The sequence below is a fragment of the Lepisosteus oculatus genome, chromosome 2 (genome assembly GCF_040954835.1).
Source record: "Lepisosteus oculatus isolate fLepOcu1 chromosome 2, fLepOcu1.hap2, whole genome shotgun sequence".
Classification (NCBI taxonomy): domain Eukaryota; kingdom Metazoa; phylum Chordata; class Actinopteri; order Semionotiformes; family Lepisosteidae; genus Lepisosteus; species Lepisosteus oculatus.
This window is the reverse complement of record NC_090697.1, coordinates 45,930,335-45,940,775: the sequence shown is the minus strand read 5'-3', so window position 1 is coordinate 45,940,775 and position 10,441 is coordinate 45,930,335. Positions and strand designations below refer to the sequence as shown.

Here is a 10,441-nt window from a genome sequence, read left to right as displayed (position 1 = left end):
ATGTATCGCAAACTGTTCATGAAGAAGATTTAGGAGTGTTCTAATTTTAAAAAAATATCAGTTACTTAAAGTGAACATATATACTTAACACTTTAAGAGTTACCAAATACACCACAAGTATTGTGAATTATATTTTGAAAGTTTTATTTATAATTTGCATTATTATAATGATAATTCATTGCATTATATATTAATAGTGTCTCATTTAACGTAGATTCACACGGCAAAACACGGAAAATAATGGCATGAAAATACAAAGCTAGAGAAAAAACGAGACAAAACATCGTATGTTTTGTTGAAAATAATCTTTGGTTTTCTAGATTATTTTTCTGGACTATATTATGCTCCTTCCTCATGTTGAACAGAATTCATTTTTACTTTTTCTTGTGACTCTGTTTTACTTCTTTCCAATAGAACGTAAAATATGAATGTAAGGTTTTCTCTTATACACTCCTTTACAACTCCCTCCATCCATTTCGAGCACATTTCTTATGAAGGTTACCAGTTTGACTACATTTCCCAGAGTTCCCATTGAATAGCTTGCTACTACTATTACTACTACAACAACAGCTGCGCCAGATGGCTGTATAGGAGACGGAAGTATTGCTGCTGCTTTTTAACTTGAAGCTTTAATATCTTGAGAAAATGCCGGCTGTCCATATGTGCCTAATTTTTATTTTTTTAGCGATTGTAAATTGGGGCTTCTCGGAAGATTTAAAGTTGAAACACAAACCTGCAGAGACCAAGCCAGTTAGGTTATTCACAGACGAAGACTTGGCAAAATACAATGGACAACAGGTAAGTTGCAGTGAGTTAGTGCTTGTTGCAGCACGTACTGTATTTTCAAAGACATACAGACACTCATGGCTTGGGCATGGTATGCAGTAAGGTGTTGTTTTTGTGTTAGGTATACGGAACTACAAAATGAAAAAAGTATGTGAGTTGGGATTATGTTTGATCAGTTAACTTGTTAAATCATTATTCTCTGCTAATGAACAAAAAGCAGTTTCACGCTACTTAGGAAAAGGCAGTATTTTAGCATTGGACTGCGAGAATCTTTAGAACAGAACATAGTTTAATACAACGTAATAACAGATTTTCAGAAACACAGGTTACTTATTTTAACAACAAATTTAAAAGTATTACACATCTAAGAAATCTTAGAAATAATGAAATGACTACTAATTTACTTTATGTCTGCTTAAATGATATCCGTGTTTCCTGGTAAAGGAAATGTATCAGAAATCTTAACAGGAAACATTGTTTGAAAGAGGTCAGTTCAATTTAATGAAAAGGAGAGCTACGTTAATAACTTTCCAGTATAACCTGTGGTTTGTGTTGCAACAGAAGTAAGATGGCTTAGACTGGTTGCTAAACTTTGTTGCATATTTTAAGAAAGACACTTGCAAGATGTATTCAGTTTTATTTGGAATAGTTGGCCTATATAACACCCAGCCCACTGAAGGACTAGTGTTCTTTTTACAGGAAGACCATCCTATTTACATGGCAGTGAAAGGAGTGGTGTTTGATGTTTCTACAGGAAAAGGTAAATTAAAAATATTCTACATTCATTTTTCATAAGGAAAGTTACAAATGGAAATAAGCCATTTGACGTATTTTGTTCTTTGGCTGCTAGTATTTCAAGTATCCAAGAAACTCAATTTAATTCATTTCTAAGTATGTTTTAGACCTTTTTTGTACATACAACCCTCTGTTTAAAACAGTGCCTCCTGTTCTCAGTTTTATGAGCATTCACGTGAAGTTTTCATTTGCATCTTCTTCTGTTTCTGAAAAACTATTGGATTGACCTTGCCACTGCTTTTGAAGACTCTGAATACAATCCAATTTATAGTCTTCTGTGTTCAAGATTAAAGGATTCAGAACAGTGTGAGTCAGTAAGTACAATGATTAGTTTTTATTTGAACTGATTACAAAAAGACCAATATCTTGTTAAAATATGGTAGCCAAATTGCATAGTAATATTGTAAGTTAGGTGTTATCAGTCTATTGCACAATTGTAACATAATGTCTAAATAAAGTCTACACTTTTAACCATATGTCATTGTATTTGATTTGCCTTTTATTAGGTTTAATTACGAATAACCACATTGCCTAGAACTGGAAAATATCAATACATTTTTCTTAGGAAGTCAGTTAAAGCTCAGTGTTTCTTTTGAAAGTTGTGAAAATTTCAATATTGCTTCTCAGCAGTTTCATGTCCTGCTAGTTTTGTATCCTTTGCAAACGTGAATAATTCAATGGACTATGACAGAATACAAATATTTGATGTAATTTTAGAAAATCACTGGTCCCAAGTAGGGATCCCTATGCTACTCTTCTAAAGAAGACTACTTCTAAAAAGTCATGCAACATTTATTTTTCTTAAGCCTGGAAAATTTTGCTTCCTTGAAGCTATTTAGACACTTACCACAGGTAGTGGACAAAAAATGAAAACACCTGGGTATATTGGGGACAACAAGTCCTGTAAAAGCAAGGGCTTCCATTCAGGTGTGGCTCATTAATTAAGTAAATGATATTCCAGTATGCTTAGGGTCGTGTAGAAAAATGCTCGCTCCAGGACTGTGAAATCCACATTTTTTTGGAAGTGCAAGGCAAAACAAGCAAAAAACTAAAGATCAGTTGACTACAGACTTCTACCTAGAATGCAACCAACCAGAGTAATCAAAACAATTCACCACAGAGCAGGATATTATAGTCAGGTGGCAGCATGAAAACTGCTCATTACATTTGGCAATGCACATTTGTGAGTCCAGTGGTGAAAAGAGCACAGGCAATGTGCAAAATTTCTGATCTGGTCAGATAAATCATCCTTCACCATGTTCTCAAGAAACGGGTAACTGTATGTGTGGCACCAAACTATAGAACTCTACAACCTTGAGCACTGGTTCCAACAGTAACATGTTTTTGTGCATCTGTAATGTAATAGGACAAATTGTCTTAACGATACTGAGTGATCATCCTCACCCCCTTTCTTGCAGCATTTCTACTTGCCAGGAGGGGATAACAATGCCCACATCTAAAGAGCATGTGTGGTCACACATGACAGGGTGTGTGATGAGCATGACTCTGATATTATCCATGTCATGGGGATCTTGGTCTCCAGATCTGAACCTATCCAGCATTTGTTTTTTCTTGTAGGAGAATGGTCCTCTATAGCTCCTAGATAATTCCAGATGTGGGTAAACTGTATTTCATGATGTGTAAATGTCACACTCATTGCACATAGTGATTATGTAGTAATTTTATATTACTTTCTCCACCACTTGTAGGTTGCCAGTTCTAATGGATTTAATGTACTCTTGTTTTCATCTCATTGTGTACTGTATAAAAAATTGAAACCCTCATGTTTCATGTTTTCTTAGTTGATCAGCAAAGAAAATCTGCAGTATGAATTAGGCCACTTTAGTTTTTAGAAAAAGTAAGTTGAATAGCATTTGCATTTTCACATTTTGCACAAAAACGTCTACTCAAAATGTGAGTGCAGTGAGTGAGTGCATATGACATGCAGTAAGATGTAAAAAAGGTTTCCATTCACTTAAATAATAATAATATTATTATTATTATTGCTTACACTTATATAACGCTTTTCTGTGCACTCCACTCAAAGCGCTTTACAGGTAATGGGGACTCCCCTCCACCACCACCAAGGTGCAGCACCCACCTGAATGAAAGTCGGTTCCAGTTCAATACTTTATTGCCATAACTAGTTACATGGTATTTGGTTTGGTGAGCTCATATGATCTCACAGCCTCCGGGTAGGTGGTGTTATGAAACCTAGCAGTCCTTGTCTTGATACGCCTAAGCCGCTAACCAGAGGGGAGGAAAGTAAGCAGAGGTTTGACAGAGTGGGAAGGATCGGCAAGGATCTTTAGTTCTTTAGTCAAGAAATCCCCTAGCACTGGGGTTCTTAAGAATTTTAAGCTATAAAGTGGTTTGGTTTATAGGTCCGTATGTGGTATAAATGTTTGCCTACTGTTGTGTTGGGTGAGTAAGATATCGTTGCTACCATGATAAAGAGTTTAATTCCTGCATTCCACTTTCTTGTTCTTATAGAATTCTATGGAAAAGGTGCACCTTATAATGCCTTGACTGGGAAGGACTGCACAAAAGCTGTGGCCAAAATGTCTCTTGATCCAGAGGACCTCACTTACGACACTGTACGTCTTGGTATCTGACATCTGTTGAGGCCCACAAATCTCGTGCAAGATATACGAGACATACATCACATTGAATTCAATTCATTTGCCCTCATCCAAACCGGCAGTTCAGGCATGGTCTAAGGCACTGCAAGTCCTCCAAAACTATAAGTCCTGCTAGAGTTTTTCTTCTAGGTGTTATTTACCATAAAAATAATCATCAATGTAAATGAGAGTGTGGTTCCAGGAAAATATTTCATATGAATATAGTCACAAGGTTTCCTTGGACTAAAGATTGTTTACAATGCAATAAGGTTGCTTTTGCATCACATGTAAGAATAGTGTTGCATTTCCTCTCTAATAAATCTCTTATTTCAGAATTGCAAACTTCAGTTTTCAAGCCTTTTATTGCCTTAAGTTGCCCCCCTTTTTGCGAAACCAATTCAATTCTTTACAGCCAAATGAGAGTACTAATTTGCAAAAGATGAGAAATATCTATCCCTTCAGTTCTTAGATCTCAGTTTGTTAAGGTTATTTATTTTTCAAATAATGATGCTTCAATCTATTTGTATGTTCCAGTTAACATACTGTACAATGTATTATGTATTTATTTGTATGCATTTATTACATATTATGTATTATTTATTGTGTTAAAATGTAATATATTGTTAATGCACAACTCTTGCAGGCTTATGGGAGAAATTAACTTGAGTTTTTAGAGCACTTTTGTGCCTTAACAAAAGTAATTCCTGCCAGAACCAACATAGACAAATACAGCATCTCCTAACACAGAAACAAAAGCTTGCACTCTATAGGATTTTGGAATCGGTTAGTTTCTACCAACCTAATGAGTAAGGTGGACCCAGAGATCTCTGAATTGTAACCTGCAGCTCTTTCAATAACTCTGATGATTTCTTATGTCTTATGTATTATGACAGGCTGGGCTCACAGAAGAACAGCTGCAGTCACTTGAAAGCATTTTCCAGGACGTGTACAAAGCTAAGTACCCAATTGTGGGCTACACAGCCAGACGCATTCTCAATGAAGATGGCAGCCCAAATAAGGACTTCAGGCCGGAAGATCAGCCAAATTTCAAGATCAAAGATGAATTTTGAAAAAAAGAAGAGGCGTTGACCTCTTTTTATTCACTTTTCTATTCTTTTGTATTATTTGCTGTGCATGTCCTGACTAGCTACTAGTTACTCTTCTAGTAATATACTTTTGCTGTGCCGCCATTCACTGATGGAGACTCTTATTCATAATGGTGCTAGGTTAAGAACAAATTTTACTTTTTAAGACTCTGTCCTTTACATCGTTTATAGTATTTTCCAGTCTATTCATATCTGAGTGTACACAATGTTTCGGATCACTCTTTCGTTGCTTTAAAAAAATAGCTAAACAAAACTTTGGACCAGCAATAGGAGAAGGTAAAACTACGGAGAAGTGATTTAGAACTGAGACCCAGGAGATACTAAAATTTGTCGGAGTCAGGAATGTGCTAGTCAGCCATGTTGTTGAAATGGATACTCTGGGTTCTTTCAGGAAGTGGCTGGTTGAGATCCTTGGAGCGTTTATCTACTGGAAACCAAGGAAGCAAAATGTACCTAATGGCACCTTCTAATTTGTAACCTTCCTTATGCTATTATTTTATTTAAATTGCTTGTTTCTGATTAACAACTACTAGTTATTGACACATTGTCTCCCTTCACCTCTAGGAAAGTAAGCAACCTGATCAGTAAGTATAGAGAGGGGAGGACTTCCTAAGAAAACCATGTTGTTACCATGATTGACCAATAAGTGGTGTTGTTTCCTATGCTCCAAAATGTCAAACCAATGTAACCTAAGCCCAGTATAGTGAAAGAGGATACTGTGCTGTAGAACATGCCATCATTCAAATCGGATGTTAAGGGTTGGGACTACTTTGCCATCAAAATCCCAAGGCTTAAATTGTAAAAGTAGATGTTTTAACCCCGTTTGTGTGTCCTAGCTAATTTCTGCTCTGGTTCCGTACAATCTGACCTTCTGATGGTTCTTACTTTAAAATTTATTAAAATTCACATTGTCCTAATTATTCTTCGATTAATTTTTGCACTGGGGTAATTTGTTAGAGGTGCTTTGAGAAGTGTGTTAAAAAAAGTTAAAATATGACTGCCATTGTGCTAAGAAATTGATTTTGTAGTATAGTTTTGGGGGGGGGGGGGGCATCAATGTTTTTTTTCATTGGTAAAAAGCTGCAGAATTTTGTAAAAGAATAGCACATACTCTGAACATTACTGTTCAAGAATGTATCATTATCTTTAGTGCCCTGAAGGTTAATCAAGGAGTTTCTATGTAAAATCATAGCACAGTGATGCCTTAATCCATCTGTCTGACTGGCTTTTCACTGTTTTTAAGGATTCAGTTTTTATTAGTGTGAAAGATCTTACCTCTTGCTGATGATTGTAGTCTTGTTTATGGAAATTCTGTAACCCCTTCTGTGGTTATGTGAAAATAAATTAATAACAAAGTGGAACAAATCGTTACTTACTGTAATTATCAGAAATAAGTTTACTAATCAAATCATTTCCCTGTAGTGTTGTATTTCTGTGATATATGCCTTATATGAAAGCTAGTACAATTCATTTGCAGTGTTTACTTTTAGGTGAACAAATTGTAGATTTTTAAAATTTGATAAATTGGAAAATTTTCTTGCCGAGTCACAAGGAAAACGGATGATCCAGTCATGCTTAATTCAATTTAAGCAGCCTTTATTTTGAAAATAAGACTTTTGTTTCACGGTAATAGATGCCCTTTACATGCTGCAAAAATGTCATCTGAACATGAATCAGAAGAATCTATTGTAATGCATGAAAGTTGTTTGAAGGATTTTAAAAGGTTAAAACATTTCTTAACCAATATTTGTCTGTCCTCACTGCTAAAATATAATGTTCACTAGTTTGACAATGGTATAACCATAGTAAATTCCATACTTTCTTACATTGAATACAGGCTAATACTAACACCTATTAGTGAAACTTTTTTGTTTCAAATGATTTAACCTTCCCATATGTGTAATTGAAAACAATACAATAAGGTCATTAAAACTAAAGACTCCATAATCTCCAAGGAAGACTAAAAAATAAAAGTGTAATTAGTGTAAGTTATGTTATTCCTTTGTTTCATATTGACACTATTCTGTTTTAATTGAATATCCTTATGTCTAAGTTTTGGTTTGTATTTAGTTGTAATTTGTTTCAAAATTTAAGAAATATACAAAGAAGTGTCAGAGCAGATGATTATAGACCAAATGATCAAATCACGGTGTGTCATGTTACATTCTCCTTTTTAATGCTGATAGGTTAAGCAGACTGAATATTGAAAATTTAAAAGTCAAAGACTGAATGTCTTCCAACATTTGAGACAACTTTTAAGGCCATTTGAGAAATTTCTGAATCGCATTGGATATTTCTCTGACGCTGTGCTGCATCACCCAGGTTATAGGACAATAGAAAACTAGACCTCAAGGAGCTGAAAGACTCCTCTCATTTCTGACCTCCGTGATAATCTGCTGTTCATCATAATTAGTCATTCTGCAACAGCAGCTGACTTTGGTGTTTCCCTGGGTGCTATTATGCTTAGATATACTGTATGCATATATCTACTATATACAGAGTCTACCCCCCCTTAAACCTTTTAACTCCTCACTTTTAAGGGGAAAAAAGATTTTAATGGTGTCGTGGAATTTTATCTAAGAAGAACCAGGAGAGGTGTTCTCATTCACTCAGTAAGGTCTTTATTCATGTTGCAATATGGGAAAAAGTCATCACCCATCTGTGAAGAGAAGTGAAAGCTGATTCAAAAGCAAGCAGGGAGAGCCCTTGTTTTATATCTTTTCATAAGCTGATGCAACACTTCAAGGACAGGCAAAGCAGTAATTTTCCATTTCTTATGGGTTTTTGCTTTAAGCAAAGAAGAGCAGTTATTCAAATAGTTTCTCATACTCCCTTCTTCAAGCAGCAGAGATAAACATTATTAAAACATCCCGTGCCCTTGACAAGTTGGGTGCTATCACACTTTGTTCTAAGTATCCAGCTGCTTCTGCAGCACAGCTCTGTCTGTAAACAACATTTTTAGGATAAAACACTTTTTCTCTGTAACTTTCCATTACAATTGGGAAAACTATATTTAAAATCCCAAACTGAAATACCATAATTGTATACATCTCCAGTCCCCTGAGTTAATACTCAGTTTAGCCATCTTTGATAGCACTTATAGTTGTAAGTCTGTTGGGTCTACCAACTGTACATACCTATATTTGGCGATGATTGACCGCTGTTCTTTACAGGACTGTTCGAGTCTGTCAAGCTCCTGGGGGAGTGTTGATGGACAACGGTTTTCAAGTCATGGTACAAACTTTTGATTGGATTTACATTTGGGTTCTGACTGGGCCCCACAAGGACATTTACCTTTTTGTTCTTAATCTGCTCCAGTGTTGCTTTTTCTACTGTGTGCTTTAGGTTGGTGTCATGCTGAAAGGTGAACGTCGGTCCCTGTTTCTGCTTTTTTGCTGAAATTTTCTAAAAGATTCTAGAATGGATGTGTAGATAAAGACTTTTCATTTCTATTCTATTTTGTTTCTAGGCAACAAAAAAATGAATATTTTTAAAGGATTGTTGGCTTTTTATAGGCACTGATTATGAATCATACATATTGTAATGTTATATGTAACACAATATGTGTTTTAGGTAGACTTATTAAAATCTTTAGAAAACTCTCCCCTTGTATTTTAAGTTGTTGGGAAACAAACATTTATGTAATATTGGGGTTAGAAAGTTTGTTTATTGTTTATTGAAATAATAAATCCTGTGCAAAATTTTGGTGATTTCAAGATTCAAGTTTTCAACTAAGCACTATATTCAGTAGAAGAAGCACATGGCTGTGACTAATTCCTGACATGTGATCCAGTTACATTTTCAAATGTAAAAGTGAAAAAATAGCTTCACTGCACAAATCACTTAATCTTTCAGGGTTTGGGGAAGCAAGTAGAAATCTCAAGAAAGGCAGAATATAATTAATCCATTAGTACAGGTGTAAATAGTTTTTTTAATACTAGTTGCATCTTCTAGTGGTAAACAGTCCATTGAGTAATTTTACCAGCTAAAATGACAAAACTCAGATGTGAGGACATTGTAGAACAAATGATTGCACTTGTCCATAATTATAGCTCAGGACAGAGAAGAGAAGCTTGAGTAGAGGGCTATGGAGGTTATGAAATCAAGTAACAAAAAAAGATTATTGTCTTACAGTTATGAAGTACCTTTTAAAACGATCACACGTTTTGTTTTAGCACATTATCACATTCTACTGTACATTTTTAACAAACACTGAGTTATTCAAATCTCAAGGAATGCTAGTTTCAAATATTCATTTTTTGTTTTTAATACCTCTTATTGCATATATACTGTACTTCATTTATAAACAAAATTGTGCTCTACGCATTGGTTCGTTGCAACGTTTGTACAGGACGTAACAATTATGTATATTATGAACAATAAAATGGTTGCCAACTTTTCAGAATTGATATTATTTAGTGTTGTGTCACTGAAAGCACTGAGAAAATTTGAACAAGTGTCAGATTAAACCAAAACAAAACGGAGCAAAATCAAGGACGCAGAAGATGGGAAGCACTGATCACAGAGTAAGTTCTTTTTGTTTTCTTAACCACAAAGTAATGATTTGTTGAGACGTACAGTGCCTTGCGAAAGTATTCGGCCCCCTTGAACTTTTCAACCTTTTGCCACATTTCAGGCTTCAAACATAAAGATATAAATTTTTTATTTTATGTGAAGAATCACCAACAAGTGGGACACGCCCCACTTTTCATTTTTTTATTAGTTAAAAAAGTTTCAAAAATCCAATAGATTTCGTTCCACTTCACAATTGTGTCCCACTTGTTGGTGATTCTTCACATAAAATAAAAAATGTATATCTTTATGTTTGAAGCCTGAAATGTGGCAAAAGGTTGAAAAGTTCAAGGGGGCCGAATACTTTCACAAGGTACTGTATATGTGAGCAGTGCGGTTGTGCAACAGCATGCAGTGCTGAAGCCCTGCGTTCACTTCCTAGGGTGCTATCTGTTTGGTGTTTGTACTGTATATCATAGTGTAGCAAAGCAGGGGTTGGAAACACGGGTGACTTCCCCAGGGGCGGGGTCATCTCATTAAGGAGAACCACATTCTTCGGATTCTCACGGGGAAATCACTAAATTGGCTGCACCAGAAGACTTTAGCTCCCAATAAAAGCAG

General features: G+C 35.4%; 1 protein-coding gene and 1 long non-coding RNA gene across 2 annotated transcripts; one reads left to right on the top strand and one right to left on the bottom strand.

Moving 5' to 3' along the window:
* The first annotated feature begins 541 nt into the window (after window positions 1–541).
* On the top strand, window positions 542–6,673 carry nenf (neudesin neurotrophic factor). Its single transcript, XM_006625916.3, has 4 exons — window positions 542–798; window positions 1,486–1,546; window positions 4,075–4,178; window positions 5,096–6,673. The coding sequence occupies exons 1-4, from the start codon at window positions 646–648 to the stop codon at window positions 5,270–5,272; spliced, it is 495 nt and encodes a 164-aa protein (XP_006625979.1). The 5' UTR covers window positions 542–645; the 3' UTR covers window positions 5,273–6,673.
* A 1,233-nt stretch (window positions 6,674–7,906) lies between these two features.
* On the bottom strand, window positions 7,907–8,677 carry LOC107077620 (uncharacterized). Its single transcript, XR_001478621.2, has 2 exons — window positions 8,446–8,677; window positions 7,907–7,967 (listed from the first exon to the last, which is right to left on the bottom strand). It is a non-coding gene; the product is annotated as an uncharacterized lncRNA (long non-coding RNA).
* Between the last annotated feature and the right edge of the window lie 1,764 nt (window positions 8,678–10,441).